Genomic DNA, 23,479 nt, shown 5'->3' on the forward strand with positions numbered 1-23,479 from the left:
AATATTTGTTGGTTTCAGAAGTTCTCAGTGTACATACGGTGAAACTGTACTGCCTACCAAAAAAAAAAAAATCAGTCCAAAAAACTGATTTTTTTCAATAGTCAATGAAAACAGACTGAATTTCTCTGAAGTAACCGATGAATATGTCATCATAAGAGAGAAAACATTGCATGGAATCAGAAAACCACAATGGTCAATCAATGCCCAGAACTTTCCAAGAAAGATGCTTTATCTGAGAGCCAGAAGTGTGCTCAGAATAATAGCTCCAGCACATAGAGTATAACCCTAGACTGTCTTCAGCAAAATATGGCCAGTGGCCACCAATCAGGCTGACAATTTTTTTTTAAAGAATATGGAAGAGCTAAACAAAAAACTATGTGTGATATAATATTTTTAAAAAATTGTTAGTTGCTCAGTCGTGTCCAACTCTCTGCAACCCCATGGAGTAGTATATATATATATATATATATACATGTAAATATTTCTCATCAACCAATGAAATAATATATATTTTCTTTAAAGTTTCATGGGAAAGCTATAAGAGTTGAACATATATCAAGAAATAAATAAATCTACATAAATTTCAAAGCCAAGTTAATCTTATCTGACCATGGTGCAGTTGAAAGTCAATAAGAAAATGGATAATTTTTTTAAATGCTTCAGTGTTTGGAAATTAAGAACAAAATGAATACGAATGAATAACTTATGAATTGAGGAAAAAATTAAAATGGAAAATATAACAATAGAACTTAATTATGCTGAAAAATCTAAATATCAAAACTTGGGGACTAGAAGATGTAAAGATGTGAAGGAAATATAAAGCTTTAAACCCTTATATTAGAAGAAAAGAAAGCCTCAGAATTGATTAATGTCCTATTAAGAATATATAAAAAGTATAATGGAATGACAAAAGTAAAGCAGAATTCAATATAATAAAAATGAACAAATAAACTAAAAAAATCTGAAGATATAATAAAATAATCTCAACAGAGCCAAAGGTAGTTATTTTATAAAATGCTCACAGTGAAAAATTTCTGGTAAGACTGATCAAGAAAGGAACAAAAATAAAATAACATTTCAAAAGGAAATGTGAATAACTAGAGAATATATTGAATAAATTAATAATATATAACAGAAAATACCAGACCACCTTACCTGCCTCCTGAGAAATCTGTATACACATTGAGAAGCAACTGTTAAAACTGGCCATGGAACAATGGACTTGTTCAAAATTGGTATAGGAGTACATCAAGGTTGTATTCTGTCACCGTTCTTATTCACCTTATATGCAGAGTACATCATGCAAAATGCTGGACTGGATGAAGCTCAAGCTGGAATCCAGATTGCCAGGAGAAATATCAATTTCCTCAGATATGCAGATAACACCACCCTAATGGAAGAAAGCAAAGAGGAACTAAAGAGCTTCTTGATGAAGGTGAAATAGGAGAGTGGAAAAGCTGGCTTAAAACTGAACATTCAAAAAACTAAGATCATGGCATCTAGTCCCATCACTAAATGGCAAATAGATGGGGGAAAAATGAAAACAATGACAGACTTTATTTTCTTGGACTGCAAAACCACTGTGAATGGTGAATGCAGCTATGAAATTAAGACACTTGCTCTTTGGAAGAAAAGCTATGACAAACCTAGACAGCATATTAAAAAGCAGAGACATCACTTTGCTGACTAAGGTCCGTATAGTCAAAGCTATGGTTTTGTCAAAGCTACGGATGTGAGAGTTGGACTATAAAGAAGGCTGAGCGCCAAAGAATTGATACTTTCAAACTGTGGTGTTGAAGACTCTTGAGAGTCCTTTGGACAGCAAGGAGATTAAACCAGTAAACCAGAAAGGAAATCAGTCCTGAATATTCATTGGAAGGACTGATACTGAAACTGAAGCTCCAATACTTTAGCCACCTGATTTGAAGAGTTGACTCATTGGAAAAGACCCTGGGAAAGATTGAAGGCAGGAGGAAAAGGGGGTGATAGAAGATGAGATGGTTGGATGGCATCACTGAATCAATGGTCATGAGTGATAGTAGCGCAGTTGTGTCCAACTCTTTGCAACCCCATGGAGCCAGCCAGGCTCCTCTGTCCATGGCATTCTCAAGGCAAGAATACTGGAGTGGGTTGCCATTTCCTTCTTCAGGATAATGGACATGAGTTTGTGCAAAACTCCAGGAGATAGTGTAGGACAGGGAAGTCCATGGGGTCACAAAAAGTCAGATACAACTGAGTGACTAAACAACAGAAAATACATAATAATCAATTTTTATTTTATTATTTTTTTCTTTTATTTATTTATTTATTTTAATTAGTTGGAGGCTAATTACTTCACAACATTTCAGTGGGTTTTGTCATACATTGACATGAATTTTAATTATCAATTTTTAAAAAGTTAAATATTGACAAGTTACTCAAAAAGTGTATCTTAACATAACTAATAGGAGAAAAATGAACCATACTATAAGAAATAAAGTAGTAGTTAAAGCTAGTTCCACAAGAAAAAAATATGCCTCTACTGATAAGCTCTACAGAATTTTGAAGGAGCAGAACAGATCATCTCAGTTTTATAAAAGCTATTAAAGAAGCTCATTTTATGGGTCCAGTATAACTCTAATAACTCAAGTAAATAGACATTATAAAAAAGAAAAAATTATAGGCCCATTTGATGTAGGATTATACATTAAAAAGTCCTACTTAAAACCTTAGTGAATTAAATACAGTTGACTCTTGAACAGCAAGTGGGTTAAAGGTGATAGGCTCTCAGTGCAATCAAAAACCCTGTATATAGCTTGTAGTTAACCCTCAGTCTGTGTTTCTTCTTTACTCAAGATTCCTTTGTATTTGTGATTCTACATCCATGAATTCAGCCAATCATCGATCAGTATAGTAGTACTCTAGTATTTACTATTGAAAAAAATCTGTGCATAAGTGGAGCCTCACAGTTTAAATCCATGTTGTTCAAGGATCAACTGTACACCATTATCATAAAGATAAAACATTATCAACAAATAGTTTTGATGATAGATATACATAGATATTTTCATGATATGTAAATAATTGTTAAACATAATCTATCACATTAAAAAAGTAACATCACAAATTATGAACAAGACTTGTACAGAAACTATTTTATAAGATTGAACATCTATTTATAATTTTTTAAGAGTTTTAATAAATTAGAAAGAAAAAGAATTTCTTTAACCGGGGTAAAGGTAGCTATAAAACTCTAGAGCAATTTCATCTAAAGTGGGAAAATATTAGAAACATTTCTTTTAAAATCATGACACAGTGATTAGACTACCCCAAAGAAACAATAATTTGGCAGTGGTATCAAAGTCAGGAACATGGCAGTGCTATGAGGCCCATGAAGCAAAGTTTAAGTTAAAAAATATCTTGGAAAAGAAAAGATCATAATCATCATTGTCGTCCTCCTTTTCATTGTGCTTCACGTCAGCTTTAGTTGGATAACATTTTAGAGTTTACAAGAACTACTGAATAAGTAGTATAAATCTTTATTATTTTTTTAATACATATTTTTTATTGTAATTCACCATTTCATACCTTCTATTATTGGTTTCTTGAGAATTTTTGTCGGGGATGGATGTTGAAATTTGTCAAATTCTTTTCGTGCATCTATTGATATAATCATGTGGGGTTGTTTTTTTTCTTTTTTCTTTTTTTCTTTTTATTTTTTTTTATTAGTTGGAGGCTAATTACTTCACAACATTTCAGTGGGTTTTGTCATACATTGATATGAATCAGCCATAGATATACACGTATTCCCCATCCCAATCCCCCCTCTCACCTCCCTCTCCACCCGATTCCTCTGGGTCTTAAGACTCACATTAGGCTCAACAATAGAAAGCATTATCATCTCCGTTGTACATAGGGATTTAAATGACCAAATGGTGTCTACCTCCCATGCTATGATGACTCACATTTCTCGGTTGTGTGTGGGAAAGGTGGAGGGTGGTGGTGGCATGCTGGAGCCTCGAGCTAGAGCTCTGCTCTAGCCAGTTCTGTGCATTCTTCCAAACTCTGCATTCAGTGTTGTCATGTTCATGGTTTGAAATCTGCAGTTATGGAAATATATACACTATAGAATCAGCAAATACTATTAATACAAATCAATTTGTCGATTTGTTTTCTGAAGTGCCAGTTGTTAAACGTTTACAACCACATCAATAATTTATCCTGATACAGAGTAGCTGCCGCCACTACCTACTTCTTTCCATTGCTGTGTTCTTCTGCCATTGGAGTGCTTTTTAATCTCGTTCAACCAACTTTCTTAATTCCCCTAAGCACCATGGACAAATCACCAGATGTAGCAGATTTTTGTTAAATATTCAGAAGTAGCAAACAGAAATCATAGTATAGGCCAGGGGAAAATAAACAATGAGAAAGATAAGAATAGCACATTTATTGAGTACCTACTAATTTGCCAGGCACTGCTATTAGAATATCTTTCTCCCTTGCTGTTCCTCTTACCCTCCACCTGTGAGTCCATTACATCCAAATTCCAGAACTTTCTAGTACAAGATAATTTAACTTGTCACTCCCACTTCAAAATTATTTTAAATTAAATATTTAAAAGGTATATTTTTTAAATTAACTGCTCTTTAAGTTGAACGGTTCTATGAAGCCCCCAAGACTTTCAAGAACTAACACCCCCAAAAGATGTCCTTTTCATTATAGGGGACTGCAATGCAAAAGCAGGAAGTCAAGAAACACCTGGAATAACAGGCAAATTTGGCCTTAGAGTACAGAATGAAACAGGGCAAAGGATAATAGAGTTCTGTCAAGAGAATGCACTGGTCACAGCAAACACCCTCTTCCAACAACACAAGAGAAGACTCTACACATGGACATCACCAGATGGTCAACACTGAAGTCAGATTGATTATATTCTTTGCAGCCAAAGATGGAGAAGCTCTATACAGTCAGCAAAAACAAAATCAGGAGCTGACTGTGGCTCAGATCATGAACTCCTTATTGCCAAATTCAGACTTAAATTAAGGAAAGTGGGGAAAACCACTAGACCAGTCAGGTATGACCTAAATCAAATCTGTTATGACTATACAGTGGAAGTGAGAAATAGATTTAAAGGACTAGATCTGATAGACAGGATGCCTGATGAACTATGGACAGAGGTTCATGACGTTGTTCAGGAGACAGGAATCAAGACCATCCCCAAGAAAAAGTAATGCAAAAAAGCACAATGGCTGTCTGAGGAGGCCTTACAAATAGCTGTGAAAAGAAGGGAAGTGAAAAGCAAAGGAGAAAAGGGAAAATATACTCATTTGAATGCTGAGATCCAAAGAATATCAAGGAGAGATGAGAAGCCTTCCTCAGTGATCAAAGCAAAGAAATAGAGGAAAACAATAGAATGGCAAAGACTAGAGATCAATTCAAGAAAATTAGAGATACCAAGGGAACATTTCATGCAAAGATGGGCTCAAAAAAGGACAGAAATGGTATGGACCTAACAGAAGCAGAAGATATTAAGAAGAGGTGGCAAGAATACACAGAAGAACTGTACAAAAAAGATCTTCATGACCCAGATAATCATGATGCTGTGATCACTCACACTCACCTAGAGCCAGACATCCTGGAATGTGAAGTCAAGTGGGCCTTAGGAAGCATCACTATGAACAAAGCTAGTGGAGGTGATGGAATTCCAGTGGAGCTATTTCAAATCCTAAAAGATGATGCTGTGAAAGTGCTGTACTCAATATGTCAGCAAATTTAGAAAACTCTGCAGTGGCCACAGGACTAGAAAAGTCAGTTTTCATTCTAATCCCAAAGAAAGGCAATCACAAAGAATGCTCAAACTATGGCACAATTGCACTCATCTCACATGCTAGTAAAGTAATGCTCAAAATTCTCCAAGCCAGGCTTCAGCAATACATGAACCATGAACTTCCAGATATTCATGCTGGTTTTAGAAAAGGCAAAGGAACCAGAGATCAAATTGCCAACATTGGCTGGATTATTGAAAAAGCAAGCGAGTTTCAGAAAAACACCTATTTCTGCTTTATTGACTATGCCAAAGCCTTTGACAGTGTAGATCACAACAAACTGTGGGAAATTCTGAATGAGATGGGCATGGCAGACCACCTGACCTGCCTCTTGAGAAACCTGTATGCAGGTCAGGAAGCAACAGTTAGAACAGGATATGGAACAACAGTTTGGTTCCAAATAAGAAAAGGAGTACATCAAGGCTGTATATTGTCACCCTGCTTATTTAACTCATACGCAGAGTATATCATGAGAAATGCTGGGCTGGAGGAAGCAAAAACTGGAATCAAGATTGCTGGGAGAAATATCAATAACCTCAGATATGCAGATGTCACCACCCTTATGGCAGAAAGTGAAGAAGAACTAAAGAGCCTGCTGATGAAAGTGAAAGAGGAGAGTGAAAAAGCTGGCTTAAAGCTCAACATTCAGAAAACTAAGATCATGGCATCTGATCCCATCACTTCATGGGAATTAGATGGGGAAACAGTGGAAACTGTGTCAGACTTTATTTTTTGGGATTCCAAAATCACTGCAGATGGTGCTTGCTGCTATGAAATTAAAAGACTCTTACTCCTTGAAAGGAAAGTTATGACCAACTTAGACAGCATATTAAAAAGCAGAGACAGTGCTCGCTTCGGCAGCACATATACTAAAATTGGAATAATACAGAGAAGATTAGCATGGCCCCTGAGCAAGGATGACATGCAAATTCGTAAAGTGTTCCATAGTAAAAAAAAAAAAAGAAAAGAAAAAGCAGAGACATTACTTTGTCAACAAAGGTCCCTCTAGTCAAAGCTATGGTTTTTCCTGTGGTCATGTATGGATGTGAGAGTTGGACTATAAAGAAAGCTGCGTGCCAAAGAATTGATGGTTTTGAACTGTGGTGTTGGAGAAGTCTCTCGAGAGTTCCTTGGACTGCAAGGAGATCCAACCAGTCCATCCTAATGGAGATGAGTCCTGGGTGTTCACTGGAAGGACTGATGTTGAAGCTGAAACTCCAGTACTTTGGCCACCTGATGCGAAGAACTGACTTATTTGAAAAATCCTGATGCTGGGAAAGATTGAGGGCAGGAGGAGAAGGGGACAACAGAGGATGAAATAGTTGGATGGCCTCTCTGACTCAGTGGGCATGGGTTTTGGCAGACTCTGGCAGTTGGTCATGGATAGGGAGGCCTGGCATGCTGCAGTTCATGGAGTCACAAAGAGTCGGACACAACTGAGCTACTGAACTGAACTGAACCAAAGTTGCTTACCAAGTCAAGGACTTTTTACCAGTACATTGTATCACATTTTTAGGTAAGGTCTCCTTTACATGCAGAGCATAGTTGTGTAGTTTGAGGTTTGGGGATGGAGTGCCACTCTTAGGATGAGTTGCAAAGGTCCCTGAGCCAGGACTATGGATTTTTCATGATACTAACTGCGTGTTCTCTCTGTCTATATATATATATATGTACATACTATGTACATATATGTACATAGTATGTATATATAGTAAATACTATACTATATATATATATACTATATATATAATGATATATAAGGCCCAAATAGTAAAAATTTTTACTATTTTATCTGTATAATAATAATGATAACAACTAACACTTAGCAAAACTTCATATTCATTTAATCTTCCTTGTAAACTCTATGGTAATTCCACATTAATGATAAGGAAATTCAGGTTTAGAGAGTTAAGTAATTTAGGAGAAGCCACGCAGTTTGTAAGCTGTAAAGGAGGGACTTAAGTATCCTAGCTGCAGTGCTGCACTGCTAGTCTCTCTGCTATATTGCTTTTGAATTATCAAATACAATGTAACAGCTCAACTCATGAGTGCACTCTGTATTCATCTTCTACCGTGGCTTCATTTGTTTGCTGAGTAGATTTCAGGGAATGTACAATTTGTAACTTCAGTTTCTGTGATTGGTGCAGTAAGAATTGTGATGGGTGTAGAGAAAATCAGGTAACAAATATCAATAACGTGTTAGAAAGAAAAAAAGAAAGGTTTTTCTCCAAATCTATGTTATTCATTCACTCACACAAACAGGCATGGCTGTTTTGAAGAGTTGATATCTAAGAATGTGCTTTATTGTGATGTACAGGATTAATGGAAGCTTTTTTCAGCCTCTTACCAGGATCTAAGTAGACTTTGAAACACCTAATTTATATTGGTTATAAATTACATTACTAATTTATATAAATATAATGTCTTATTTATTTGTATGCCTTTAACATTAAGAATGTTTCTTCTTTGGGTGAAAATTTTATAGTAGAATATTCTTTGATTCTACCACAACTCATCTCTTTCCCATGAGAGTTCACCAATTCTAGTGACAATTCTTTTATTTCTAAAAATACTTGTAAACCTCAAAGCTGTGAGGAGCAAACCAAGGGAGCCCTGTTCTTCCTCAGGAGCACCTATTATTGAAATAACTGAGCTCAGTATTCTGTAAAGGAGACAAGGAGCATCCCTCCTGCCAGTCTTCCAAAGCTGCTCAGCAAGGGAGATTTTAACTCCATGTCCTTCTTCCTGTGAGCCTATCTCTGCTGCTAGGTGAAGAGCAGGCATCCTGGAACTTGTATATAGACTGACTTGACTCAATAAAATATTTTTATTTTCCTTCTGAAAGAAAGATATTATATGAAGCCAAATATAAGTAAATGGCATTTAGCTGGATTCTCAGTCTTAACGTCTTTAATCGGTGTGGCTTACTTATCTCTCATTGATGATGATGTATGTACAAATCTAGGCTATCATTATTTTGGTTTAGTCTAAAAAGATTCAAACACGTATGTGAAAAATTCATTTTATAATGCACCTTCTTTTTCTTGTATATTTAGAAAAATGATTAATCTATGAACTAATACTCATTAATCTGATACTTAATGCTTATATTTATGGGGCACTGTAAAATTAATGTTTATTTATGTTTTAATAATTAATATATTTTAATAATTAATGTTTATGTTTAATTTGTTCACAGTTCCTGATGATGTGTTTGCCCAGAATTATATATGGAAAGGCTCTTACAATTATAAAGGAAGGAAGCAACCTATGACCTTGACAGTTACCAGTTTCAATGCTTCCACTGGGAGAGTCAATGCAACACTCAGCAATAGCAACATGGAACTGCTACTTTCAGGTATCACTTTAAAGAAAAGAAACATTGCCTTCATGCCTTTATTTCCATCATCTCATCATTTTTATTAGTGATTTTTATACTGTGTAGGATTTGCTTTATTTCTGGTGGCATTCATAATTCATTCAGAAATAAGGCTTTCTGGTTTGATTGATGCATGTATATTACTACACAAATATAAAACTCTGTGATTCTGAAATAAGCTCCCTCAAGAATATTTTTACATGGCTAGAATGACATGTCATGAAATAGAACAGAACTTTTAATTTGAATGTAACTAACTCTTTCTCTATTCTCATAACACCAAAGAGACTGGATCAGTGATTTGCAAGCTGTTTTATCATCAACAAATCATGTCTTCAAATGAGACTTTTTAGGAGGACACTATAATTTAAGATAGAAAATGTAGGGCTACACTACCTTAATTAGGCAAAAGGAACCCAGAGCCCTATCCATCTTCTCAGCCTTCTCAAGTTTCTTTGATCTAGTGCAAACTTCCCCCATTATCTTTGATTACTCTGGTTTTTCTGACATTCAGATGTTTCCTCTAATGTAATCTTGTCAACAGTACTCCTGATGACCCTGGGTAAAGTGGCCTTCACATTACAAATAGACTCACTCTGTTAGTTATAGGCAGTCTTATCTTATTTCATTTTCTTCTTTTCATTATATGAAAGTATAGCATAGTATAGCATAGCATGGCATGACATGACTTGATATGACATGACATGACATAATTTGTCTCTACTCCAACAATTCTAGCCCTAAGAGAGCACCTCTTTGCCTTCCAGTTCATTACTACACCTCAGAGGTTAGAAATGAAACTGGGCAAAATTGGTATCAATGAATTTGAGTTATTGTTCTCATTTAAAAATATATTTTAAAAATATTGAAAGAAAAAAAAATATTGATAATGAAAATATGTAATGTATATATTTAAACATCTTGACTATATATCCCATATAGTTATTAATAGTGAAATAATTTGTGGTATAAATAAAGTAGGAAATAACATTTTATCTATTGATGTTGTAAATTTTACAAGAACTATACAGTGTCATTTTGTATTATTGAATGGCTCTACACTAAACCCAAAATAAAAGTATTAGAAGTTAATATGTATTGTAATTTTAAATATATATACAGTTACATGATATAAATTGAATTAAAGGAATGCATTTAAATTGTGACTACTGACCTATTTAATTTTGAAACATGAGTTTTATTTTTCTTCTGTAAGAGAGTTGGCACTAAGTAAATACATATTTATCCTAATCAAATTTCTACAAATATAGAAAAATAAACATAAATAATTAGACCAATTTAACTTGCTATCACTGTCTACATAGAATTAATTATAACATTTTTCCAGCAACTTTGGTTACTTTTGTGTCTTTTCTCTATTATAATTTACTTTTGATCGAGATCTATGTATTATATTTGTATTCCCAGCTTATATTTATGATACCTTATTGCTTAGGTGAAATAGTAAGTGAATGAATTAATGAGTCATTTCAACCATCAGTTAATCACAAAATTTTTACTTAGAATCTGATTTTCTACAGTTCCCCAAAACACATTTATATTCCAACTTATTCCTACTGTCAGAGTACTCCTATTCAGGGAAAAATAAAATGAATATGTTTGCTTTTCTTCTTTATGCCACATTCTGTATTTACTTTCTTGAACTAAAAATTCTACTTGATTTTTGTGATCCAGCTCAAATACTGTTTCTTAATAAGCATTTCCTAATCACTCTGGTTTAAAATGATCCTCCTTTCTTTTGGCCTTTAATTCATCATATTCTCTATCTCTGTCATCATATCCCCTATTTCATCAGAAATTCTTGTAAGCATCACATTTTTCGATAGGAAGCACATATTCATCTTCGTGGTTCCAGTAGCACCTCAAATACTCTTTCTAAGGGTTGGCATGTAATTAATTATTAAGGAAAATGTCAAGAGTTTCAACATTTGATTCATACCCTTGAGTATTTTAAACTGACTAATGGAATAAATCATTTTTACAACAATCATGGAATGATATTATTGACAGAAATAATATTTGATTTTAATAGCATAGGTAATTTAAATTCCACAGTAAGAGTTAAGTTGAGAATTTCAGCTGAGAGAGTGCTATATATTACAAGATTTGTGAAAAAGCATTCTGGGTGAAACTGGACTTGATTTGTTGCTTTTTTTTCTTTTCCTATCACATGTATTTATTATATATTTAAGGAGCTATAGATAATAAAATGAAACATAACTATTTGCAAAATTAGTAGACTAAACATCCTTATATTTTACAGGCGTATATAAGAGCCAAGAAGCTCGCCTAATGTTACACATCTATCTTATTAAAGTACCAGCTCAAGCTTCTGTGAAGAAAATGAAGGAGGAAAATTGGGCAATGGATGGCTTTGTAAGTATAGTTCTTTAAAAGTCTGCTGCTAAACTTAATAACATATTTGTGCTATTGTTTGTCATTAAAATTACAGAAAATTGTAATTTTCTAAATTGAGCTAGTTAAATGCACACACATAAAATAGCAAAACTACTATTATAACTAATTTGTTTTGAAAAAATAAATGATTCAATATAAATACTTAGTAATCTAGTATGTCTAAACTACTGAAGCCTATGACCTACTCTCTTCTTACCTAGAAAGTTTTCCTTGTAAAAGTTTTGTTACTTCAGAGCATATAGTTGGAGTTCCCATGCTCATTTTATCAAAGACTTCTGGGCAGTGTGTAAGTATAAGGTTTGTTGCTTCCAACTGCCAATTTAGAAATTCCATTCATGTAAGTGACTGACTAGAACAGGTTAACTCCAAAGTGAGGTTACGGTAACTATTCAGAGGAAGTGGCTCGCGTAACTTCTTCTTCATAGCCAACTTTATAAAATTTTCTAAATATAAAGAATAAGTTTGGTTTCTGAGAGAAAAAGAAAATGCAGCCTATTTCCCTTTCTGTGCCATTATTCATGGAGTTGAGGTCTAACTCATGTTCAGTGCACTTAGATTGTTTCATTTAGGAAACAAATAAAATGAATTCATTCATTTAACTATTAGAGTTTGAGCTCTTCTTTTTAGAAGCATTTTGTGTCTAAAAATGACCTTGCCCAGGGTATGTCTGATAATAAGGAATAAATCACTTTTGAAATGTCAGACTTATGTGAATAATTTGGTATAATACTTTGCTTTCTAGGGCGAGGATGCAAGATTTTTTGCAGCTTTCAAAATAACATACATGACTTATGTAACACTGCTAATAATCAGGACAAACTTTGGGGTAAATTCATATGACTAGTTATCAGCAACACTGAAATGTATCAACTCATATTTTATTAGTGAGATCAAATGACACTATGCATGTAACCTATTTTTTATGTATAGAATTTTACATGCAAGGTACAGTTAATAGCATTTGCAGCATTAGGCAGAGTCACAAAATCTCAGGACCAAACAAACAACATGTATTTAGTTCTTTCTCATGTGTCTGAGTTTAGCTTGGCAGGCTCCATTTGAAGCTGTGGTATCAAGTTCAGGTTTGCTCCAGATGTCTCATATCAGGTCCAGGCTGGAGGGATAGCAGCTGCCAGGAACATGTCCTTCTCTTGCCAAAGGCCTGAAACTCTGAGGGGCAAAGTGGAAATATGTCCCCCTTATTTTAACAGCCCTATTGAGGTATATATAATTCATGTACCCTACTCATTTAAAGTATACAGTTCAGTAGTTCTTAGTATATTTACAGATATGTAACCATCACCACAGTTGATTTTAGAATATTTTCATCACCTCAAAAAGAAACCATATCCTTTATCTATCGCCCAACCCATCCATCCCTCTTTTCTCCCCCAAGTCCAAACAACCACAACTCTATTTTCTGTCTCTATATTTCACTGTTCTAAGCTTTCATATTTATGAAATCATACAATCCCTGGTCTTTTGTGACCATGGATTATATGGTTTCTTCCCCTTATAATGAGAAACATACATCTTAAGGCCTAGGATTGGACCTAACCTATTGTCAATTCTACCCACATTCCATTGGCCAAAGCAAGTCACAGGACCAAATCCAACTCAGTGAGGAAGAACGAATACACTTTTCATGAAGGTTGATGGGAAGGGAGAGAATTGGTGCCTGTATGCTGAACAGTAGCCGAATCTACAAAGTACAGTATTATTATATTTTAATTGTTAATTGACTATTTGCCTCATTCTGTTTTATCATATCCTTGGTCTTTTTCTTGACAATCAGTTTCTTCACCTAAAATAAATCTATAAATCTGTATCATTATATTAATAACTAATGCCACTTATTTCCAGTATCCTAATTAAAGATGAAATTTTTCATTTTATTTTTAATGGTGGTAAATTTGCATGATGTTCTGTTTTACACAGAAGAAGATATGGAAGAAGGAATTGTGCATAATATTCATTTCATAGTAAACCTGAATATTTTCTAAGACTGGGAAAATATATCTGGGGCCAGCTTTCATGTTTAATCAAACTTATAAATATTTTTAGGTTTCCGCTGAGCCTGATGGAGCTACTTATGTATTTCAAGGATTTATTCAGGGTAAAGATTATGGGCAATTTGGACTACAAAGACTAGGTAATGTAGTCATTTTCATTTTCATGTACTTTCTTTATTACTCAAGATATCATAAGAAAATATAATGGATTCTGTACATTAGGCACACTTACCGCATTTTGAATTTTGTATTGTCAGCACTATACATTGATACACTTGATAGCCTTTTAAATAATTGCATTCTTTAAAATATTGGTTCTCTGTGTTCCAACTCAATACAGTGTTTAGTTTTTCATCATATTTCTAATAAACCTGACAAACTGCCTTTCCCTCAAGCAAGTAAAAAGGAGAAAAAGTGATAAAGATTAAAAAAAAATTTTAACTGTGAATAATTTTATCTTATGAGATTTGTATTACTTCTCTTCCATTTGAATATATTTGAAATTTTCTTACAGACCGCCCCCCCAAAGAAAAATGTAGTGGCACTTTGAGAAACTCATAGAATCTGGATGGGAAAGTTACTTTGAGGAATGAACCATTTTGGGGCTTTGTGCTATTCAGCAATGTAAATGTTCTGTGGTGGGAGGCACAGGGTTTTGTCATTTTTATTTCCAACTCTTCTCAAACGTGTCTAAATATTTAATAGTCTCATTTGACTGTATTTATTATCATAACTTTTAGTGTATAATTTTGCAAAAGTATACTGTCTGTCATTATTATATTGTAGTAGTAATGCATAAAGGGTAAATCCATGTTCTAAAATCTACTCCTTGATGTTTATCTTTAAAATTCCATTGCTTTGAACTTTCATGTACGTTTTCTGAGTCCCTGGAAAATTAAAATATAAAATGGTACTAATGTTTTTAACCTTGACTAGGGTATGACTTCAATTCAGTTGTCTCTCAGTCATGTCCACTCTTTGAGACCCCATGGACTACAGCACGCCAGGCTTCCCTGTCCATTACTAGCTCCCGGAGTTTACTCAGATTCATGTCCATTGAGTCGGTGATACCATCCAACCATCTCACCCTCTGTTGTCCGCTTCTCCTCCCACCTTCAATCTTTCCCAGTATCAGGGTCTTTTCCAAGGAGTCAGTTCTTCGCATCAGGTGGCCAAAGTATTGGAGTTTCAGCTTCAGCATCAGTCCTTCCAATGAATATTCAGGGATGGATCCCTTTTGGATTGATCTCCTTGTAGTCCAAGGGACTCTCAAGAGTCTTCTCCAACACCACAGTTCAAAACCATCAATTCTTCAGCACTCAGCTTTCTTTATAGTTCAACTCTCACTTCCATATATGACTACTGGAAAAACCATAGCTTTGACTACATGGACCTTTTTTGGCAAAGTAATGTCTCTGCTTTTTAATATACCATCTAGGTTTGTCATAACATTCCTTCCAAGGAAAGTTTAATTTCACGGCAGCAAGCACCATCTGCAGTGATTTTGGAGCCAAAAAAAATAAAGTCTGACACTGTTTCCACTATTTATTTCCCCATCTATTTGCCATGAAGTGATAGTACCAGATGCCATAATCTTCATTTTCTGAATGTTGAGGTTTAAGCCAACTTTTTCACTCTCCTCTTTCACTTTTATCAAGAGGCTCTTTAGTTCTTCTTTGCTTTCTACCATAAGGTGTTATCTGCCTGTCTGAGGTTATTGATATTTCTCCCAGCAATCTTGATTCCAACTTGTGCTTCATCCTGCCAAGCATTCCACATGATGTGCTCTGCATATGAGTTAAATAAGCAGGGTGACAATATACAGCCTTGACATACTCCTTTCCTTATTTGGAACCAGTCTGTTGTTCCATGTCCAGTTCTAACTGTTGCTTCTTGACCTGCATACATATTTTTCAGGAGGCAGGTTAGGTGGGCTGGTATTCCCATCTCTTGAATTTTCCACACTTTGCTGTGATCCACACAGTTAAAGGCTTTGGCATAGTTAATAAAGCATGACTTAGTTGAACATTTGATTTACTTGAATATTTATCAAAAAAGTAAATCGGCTTTCCCCAAATGAAAAATATTAAGGAGATGCCATTTCAGATAATGTCTTGCCACAATTGTTAGTTTTAAAATCAGTAGAAGACATACACTAACATAGTACATTGTCATAGTCATATAATTGAATGCAAGGTTTTTTCACATTATATTCCCCATAGCATCTCAAGCACTGCATGTCTAAAACAGAACCTATTAAAAAGAAAAACTATTTCTTTCTGAAAAAAGAGCTTGATATTTATTTCTCTTCCATAGTCCCTGTGCCAACACATTGACAAATCTCATTTTTCTCATCTCTTAGCTATGCTAATGTCATAACCATTTACTCAGTCCCAAGGAGAACACTCCTAAATCCTATGCCTTCTTACACCCTTCATCCTTCATCCACACAAATGACTTCTGTTCACTTGAAATACGAAATGTTCCCAGAAATCTATATTTTCATGCTCTTCTTAGTGCTATAGTTCCCATCTTAATTTCCATTTTTATCTGGGATGTCTTCAAAATATTCCTGCCTTCAGACCAGACTCTCTCAAGTCCATCTCACCCTAGTCACAGTTTAAAATCTTGTATTTTATCACTGAGCCATTTTTCCCCCTACACATCTTCAGTTATTCCTCACTATAGGTAGGTGGAAAGTTTGAGCTCTTTAGAATAATATTTATGCCTTTTCAGATAGTTTATCATGTTAGCCTCCTATTCCTACCACATATCCTTTGCATACAGATACGCTTAACATTAATTCATGCTTCGTATATATACTTATTTTGTCACTCTGTATTCTTCCTACAGTTGTTATTAACTCAAGTTCAGAGACTCTGCTTATTTTTCATTCAGTATCCTTTCCTGGAAAAATATACATAGTAGGCATTGTGTAAAATTATGTGGAAATGAAGGAGTTTTGTGAATTATTTTTGTATTTCCAAGTAGATAAATATCTTGAGCAAGGAATAAATTAATTTTTTAAATAAAAAATATCAAGTTGATAAAAGAGACCTAATTTTGTATTTGTATGTTATTTTTTTCTTTTATAGGACTGAATATGTCAGAAGGCTCAAATTCTTCAAATCAACCTCATGGTACAAATAGTAGTTCCGTGGCCATTGCTATTCTGGTGCCTTTTTTTGCACTTATATTTGCAGGATTTGGATTTTATCTCTATAAACAAAGGTAAGTTTATTGATGTTGAGTATAAAATGTTTCCCAAATCTATATTTTATGTTCTTTTTACTCTACAGTTCAAATTCTAACTTCTGGGTTTTTTTTTTTTTTTTTTTGGTCTGGATTATTGTAGCAAATATAACCACAGTTTGTTAAAGCCATTATTTCCTCTGCCCATCATCCCATCACCCCAATAGACAGACAACTAAAATTGCTCTGTTGAGTTGTGCAAGCATTCAGCTTTATCCTTCCTCCTTTTGTCTGTCAATTTTCTGTAATGTAACTTCTTATATAAGTTATTTTTACATTATCCATGCTGAAACTATAGAGATACAAAATCTAAGTAAGGTTTAGATTGAAGAGGTGATATCTGTTCTTACATTTCTTTAGAAAAAAAGGAAGAAGTTTATGTTTAAACCTCTTAGTTTATATAACAGTACTGACAGATTTTACCCAGGCTGACAGATAATAAAATCTTCTAGTCCTCTCTTTTATCTTCTGTGGTTTTTAGAAGATGATGCAGTTAGTATGTTATATTTGTTATATATTTCATGTATGACTGTATAGATTATCAGTTGACCCCTTCTTTGCTACATCCGTTACAATATCTTGATGAAGGGCTTTACTATGCAGTTAGTCCACTATTTGAGACCATCCCTTATTAAGGAAGCAAAATAAAGCAAAAAAAAAAAAAAGACGAAGAAAGTATGCTGGTAACCAGATAACTGAATGAATTCCTAAATGTCTTTTAATCAAAACTAATGTCCTTATTATAAATGCCAGTCTGTATTATCTAAGAATGATTTAATTCATATTACACAAATTTGTAACAATTGTGCATTAGCAGTTATTCAGGCCTTGTCAATATCAGATGTTATTAATGATAAAAATCATCACTAAATTTATTCATAAAGCAAGCTATGCTAATCATTTTTTATTATTGTGGTAAAATACACATAAAATGGTTTAAACTATTGTAGATGTACAATTCAGTGAATTTAGTATACTCACAATGTCACAGAACCATCAGCCTAAAAGGAAACTGTACCCACTAAGCAGTCACTCCTCCTACCCCAGTCCCAGGCAACTACTTTGGTTCACCTTCTGGATGTTTTATATATGTGGAAACATATAATAAGTGACATTTTGTATCTGGCTTCTTAAATATAATATAGTGTTTTCAAGGTTATCCATATCATACTACACATCTACATGTTATTGACTATGTGGCTGAATAACATTCCATTGTATGTTTAAATATGTCCATTCATCAGTTGATGGATATTTGGATTATTTCTGTGTTTGGGCTATTGTGGACAGTGCTACTAGACACGTTTGTGTACAAGTTTTGTTCAGATGCCTGTTTCAGTTTTTTGAGTATGCATTCAAGAATGAAATTCTTGGATTATATGGTAATCCTTCATTTAACCTTTTTCCTTCATTTAACCACATTTAATGTGGTTTCCATGGTGGTTCAGATGGTAAAGCGTCTGCCTGCAATGCTGGCGACCTGGGTTCGATCCCTAGGTCAGGGGGATCCCCTGGAGAAGGAAATGGCAACCCACTCCAGTATTCTTTTTTTTTTTTTCCCCAGTATTCTTGCCTAGAAAATCCCATCAACGGAGGAGCCTGATAGGTTGCAGTCCAAGGGGTCACAAAGAGTCGGACACGACTGAGTGATTTCACTTTCATTTAACCATCCTAGTGAAGTGGTATTTCATTGTGATATTGATCTGCATTTCCCTAATTACTAATAATATTGGACATTTTTCATGTGTCTGCTAGTCATTTGTCTACATGCTTTGAAGAAATACCTATTCAAATTCTTTGCCCATTTTTGAAATTGACTCATTTGTCTTATTTTTGAGGTATAAGAGTTCTCCATATATTCTGGATACTAGACCCTTTTCAAATATCTGGTTTGCAAATATTTCTCTTTCTGTGGGTTGTAGTTACAGTTTCTTGATAGTATCCTTTGATATACCAGACTTTTCATTTTGATGAAGTCCAATTTATTTCTTTTTTCTTTTGTTACTTTGCTCTTAGTATTATACCTAAGAGACCATTGCCAAATGCAAGGTCATGAAGGTTCACCTATGTGTTTTCTCCTAAGAATTTTATAGATCTTGTTCTTATGTTTAGAACATTGATTAGTTTTAAGTTAATTTTTATTGATGGTATAAACTTTTCTGAAGTTTGACATTATTTTCCTTAAAGCTGTTGCTTAATATTTGCAGAAACAAATCTTTTACACCTTTGTGATCCTTACCTAATTAGAAGGAAATGATGTTGCTTCTGTTCTTATTGTGAATCTAGTTTAAAAAAGAGATGAATATGATCAATTAGAATTATACACCTGACAAAAGCAAGTTGTAAACAATATAACTTATATAACTATATATATGTATATATATAGATTATGCTATTGAAAGCAATTTTAGATAGATTTTTTAAAATGTTATCATACAAATCCCTGACAATTTTTAGTAGAGAGAAAAAATTCAGAAAATGTGCTAAGGATAGTATAATCACAGAGTGGCAAATACAAATTATAATAAAATAAGTAGTTGAAATTTTGTGTTAATTTTTATAAGCAAAGAGAATTGTTTTAAAGCCTTTTTAGGAATTAGGTTTGAGGAACAAGTAGGGGTAAGCATGCCTTTGCTGCTGTTGTTCAGTCCCTAAGTTTTGTCCAACATTTGCGACCCTATGGACTACAGCACACCAGGCTCCCCTGTCTTTCCCTATCTCCCAGAGTTTGCTCAAACTCAAGTATGCCTTTAATCATTTGATTTACAAATAAAATTATAATTTGATCTATATATGATCTTTTTGTAATTTGATTTTTTATCATTTGATTTACAAATATCAGCAAATTATGCAGTAGGATGTGGGAAAGAGAAACTAGAAATAAAACATTAATCAAAAGTGAGACAAAAAATAAATGAGGGATTCAAAATGAGCAACTTATACCAGCCAGCTTAGATTCCATGTGTTTTATTAACTAATAGCAGATATTCAGTTATCAAGAATTCTGGAAACTATTTCATGACATGAAATACCAGTGTAGTTAGTCATTTTGTCTTTCAGATTTTGACTTTATTTGTTCTAATGTATATAATTTTAAGCCAATTGAGTATTTATGTTTCTGGGATACTTTAAGCATTTTCCAAAACTAGGTGTCAGCATTAGATGTCTGCTTTTCTTGGAACTCCCTTCTTATTACTGCAGAATGAACTCCTTATTGTCATTCAAGTCTCAGATTAAATTTTACTTCCTTATTTTCTTTATTACCTCTCCTAACATGGCTCCCAATTACTTCTGGTCATATTAACCATTTTCCTTTTCAGCAAAACAATTTTCATTATCTTGTTTCATTTTTCTTGTTTATTTTTAATATATTCATTGCTATCCTTGTAATATGAGAGTAATGAATTTGTATGTTTTTTGCAGAAAAGAAAAATTATATATCCAATGCCTAGGGTCATGCCTAGCATGTAATGGACACTCAATAAATATTTGAGGAATGAATAGTAATGGGATTTGAATTCATCATCATCATAATTTAGCTATATTTTACATGATCACTGATGATAACATTATCTTATAAGAAACTTTATAAGAATAGCCATAATATTTATTTATACTTATATTACTTATATTGGTACTGTTTATAAATATATATTGTATGTAAATAATAAAAGTCACTCTTGATTTAAAAATGACAGGTATATTATTAAAATTTGATGAATTGTGGTTTCTCAATATTTTCAAGTTATATTATCCATTAACAGTGATAACTCAAGTATTGATATATTGTGTTTGAGCCCTATTCTGCTGTTTCTAAAAGAAAATTAATGTATAACTAATTAGTGATCTCATCAACAGGACTGCTCCCAAAACCCAGTATACAGGATGTTCAGTTCATGAAAATAACAATGGCCAAGCAGCTTTTGAAAATCCCATGTACGACACCAACGCAAAGTCAGTGGAAGGGAAGGCAGTACGGTTCGATCCCAACTTGAACACAGTCTGCACAATGGTATAACGTGGCAGCTTTGGCCTTCTTCAGAAGCTTGGAAATCGACACACAAAACAGTGCACATTTAGGTCACTGATAAACAAATCAAAGCACACTTATCAGGACTCGCTGGGTCACCTTTTCCTGTGGAATGATAGAGAAGAGTGGTTTTTCATAAACTGGACCGCAATTCTTCTTCATGTTTACCATGGAGAATTTTACAGAAATTTGGCTGCACTCCGAGAGTGCTTACTCACAGTTTATTTGCTTTTTTTAAAAAGGAGATTATTCTAAAACATAAACTTATTTGCATATATTGGAGGAGCATCCACTATCAGTATTTCTGTGCTTTATAAACTATATTAGAGGGACTGGGTTTTAAAAAAATGATATAGGGTAGAAAATAAGAGCTATACTTACAAGAGTCAATAGATCACTGACTTCTCTTTAACTGTCATGAGCTGTATCACGCCCGTAAGTCTGTATTTCACACCACTCTATCAGCTGTTCCTTCCTATTAATTGAGTCATTGTTTTCTTCCTTTCCCTGGTTATTTCAGATTGAGCCATGCCCTGAAATGTTTATGAGCTAATTTTTGTCACAGATGAGATAAGATTGCCCACGCTGATTTGATGCTTTCTGGTTTTTGTTCTTCAGTATCATACTGCTATCTTTTTTTAGACTGGTTGTCATAGTTTCTGCAAATGGCAAGATCATCATGCTATTTTCCTGATTTCGCTCATTATGTTGTAACCAATATTATTCAGTGAGCCATGGGGTAAGTGTTTAATTCCTTGCTTCAATCTTTTTTGTCCCTCAGAAACCACTTTAGCTGGCAAAAGCTGTCTATAATAATCATGATTTTGCAGTTATCTGAGATACCAAACTTACCATTCTTTACCATTTTTTCTAATATTTTTGCAAGACCAAATAGAACCTATCAATCTACTTATTTAGTTTATAACTTATCTGTTTTTCCTTCAAGCTGAGTCTTCAAATTTATTTAATATTGCTTTGAACTTTTATCTAACAGTGAGTTAGAAGTATAAGCTTGTTAAACTTTTTAGTTAACATTGAGGTAAACATATATTTTGGACCATTGCCTAAATCAAAATGACTAAAAGTAAAATTATTTTCCAATCACCAATATAAATTTATTTCCTAAAGTTGTGGATTTACCAAATTTTTATATATATAAAAATTTCTATTCTCTTATTCTTAAGAAGCAGCTTCCAGATATGACAGGCTTCTTTCATAGTCATTAAGGTATGTATTTGCAAGTTATTTACAACTGTATCACAGTAATGCCAGCATTTTGATTTAATAGGTCATAGTCTTCCTTTAATAGCATGTTTTACTTCATTGAATAAATTATGTACCCAGTGTGAACACTTCATTGTTGTCCCTTTCAAATATGGATAAAGTTGTAAACAGTCTCGACTTTTTGTATCATGAGACAGAGTGCCTACGAGAAATCATTGCACCCAGAGCGCTGCTTGGATCTATCTCTACAACATGTAGTGGATTTCTTGTAAACCACTTTGAGATACATTGTTTTGGAAATTCATATAATTTTCCCAACATTGTACTCTACTGACAGGATGCTGTTTTAAATTTTATTCCATCAGTTATTTATTCTTGTTTATTCAAATGACTGCAATAACAATGATTCATTCATTAATGTTAAGGTTAATACATTTAAGATCTTGTTTAAACAATGTTTCTTCTGCAACTGGCTACTCCTCTTATATTAATGCATACACTTTTGTAAAGAAGTATATTTTTATGAAAAAAAAACTTTGTAAAAGTATGATGTAAATTTTCAGTGCAATGTAAACAAAATAAAAGTGGATAATTGCTTTTGTAAAATGTGTATTCTTTTCAAAATTGTCTGTCGGTGTACTGGTTAGTAAAAGGAATGAGCCGCCCTTTATTTGGTGATATAATAAAGTTCTCAAACTGCATATACTTAGTTCACAACATAATAATGAAATATGGGTATTTTTTTCCATGTTCTGTAGTTCCCAAGTATAACACTCTTAAAAGTAAACAGATTCACAGTAAGCATAATAGTAGCATAAAAACCTCATCTTAGAATTTACCTTGTGTCAATATTTTAATAATTCATACTATCTAAAATTAGATAGTATATTCTTATTATTTCTAGTATTGCTATAGTATATTTCTTAGAGATATTTATGTTAAGCATACTTCCTAGGTATGAACCCAATAACCTTTTGAATTGCTACATTAAACTAATATTCAATAACAAATCTATCTTTCCAGGATGAAATATGGAAAGTTTTGTACTCAAGAGATTTACTGTTTCTATGAAGTTCAAATCACAAGTGATTGAAATTCAATTTTATTAGATAACTCTTCTTTACAGAACACATTGTCTTCATATGTCAAGACCTGAATCTCCAGTCTTCACAAGTCTATCACTGTTTATTATGCTTTTATTTTAGAAATAATTGCTTCTTGATATATTTCAGTTTCTGTTTTAACTTCATTAACTGTATTATCTCCACCTTTAGTTCACTTCATATCTTCTGCATTTTCTGTTGTTGTTATTTGTCTTTATGTTTATTCCTCCCTGTGT

The 23,479-nt window shown here is 33.6% G+C and overlaps 1 protein-coding gene and 1 non-coding gene across 2 annotated transcripts in view; both read left to right on the forward strand.

Annotated features, from left to right (window-relative positions):
• The window catches only part of CSMD3 (CUB and Sushi multiple domains 3), a 1,309,925-nt gene extending 1,287,185 nt beyond the window's left edge, over window positions 1-22,740 (forward strand). Inside the window, exons 67-71 of the mRNA XM_043483744.1 lie at window positions 9,004-9,162; window positions 11,468-11,580; window positions 13,687-13,774; window positions 16,730-16,865; window positions 20,745-22,740. Of these exons, the coding sequence (XP_043339679.1) occupies window positions 9,004-9,162; window positions 11,468-11,580; window positions 13,687-13,774; window positions 16,730-16,865; window positions 20,745-20,904 (656 nt within the window). The 3' untranslated portion in view covers window positions 20,905-22,740. The remainder of the gene's footprint in view (window positions 1-9,003; window positions 9,163-11,467; window positions 11,581-13,686; window positions 13,775-16,729; window positions 16,866-20,744) is intronic.
• On the forward strand, window positions 6,650-6,756 carry LOC122451590. Its single transcript, XR_006272484.1, has one exon. It is a non-coding gene; the product is annotated as a U6 spliceosomal RNA (small nuclear RNA).
• Window positions 22,741-23,479: the final 739 nt, after the last annotated feature.

Source organism: Cervus canadensis, chromosome 12 (genome assembly GCF_019320065.1).
Source record: "Cervus canadensis isolate Bull #8, Minnesota chromosome 12, ASM1932006v1, whole genome shotgun sequence".
In the NCBI taxonomy this organism is placed as follows: Eukaryota; Metazoa; Chordata; class Mammalia; order Artiodactyla; family Cervidae; genus Cervus; species Cervus canadensis.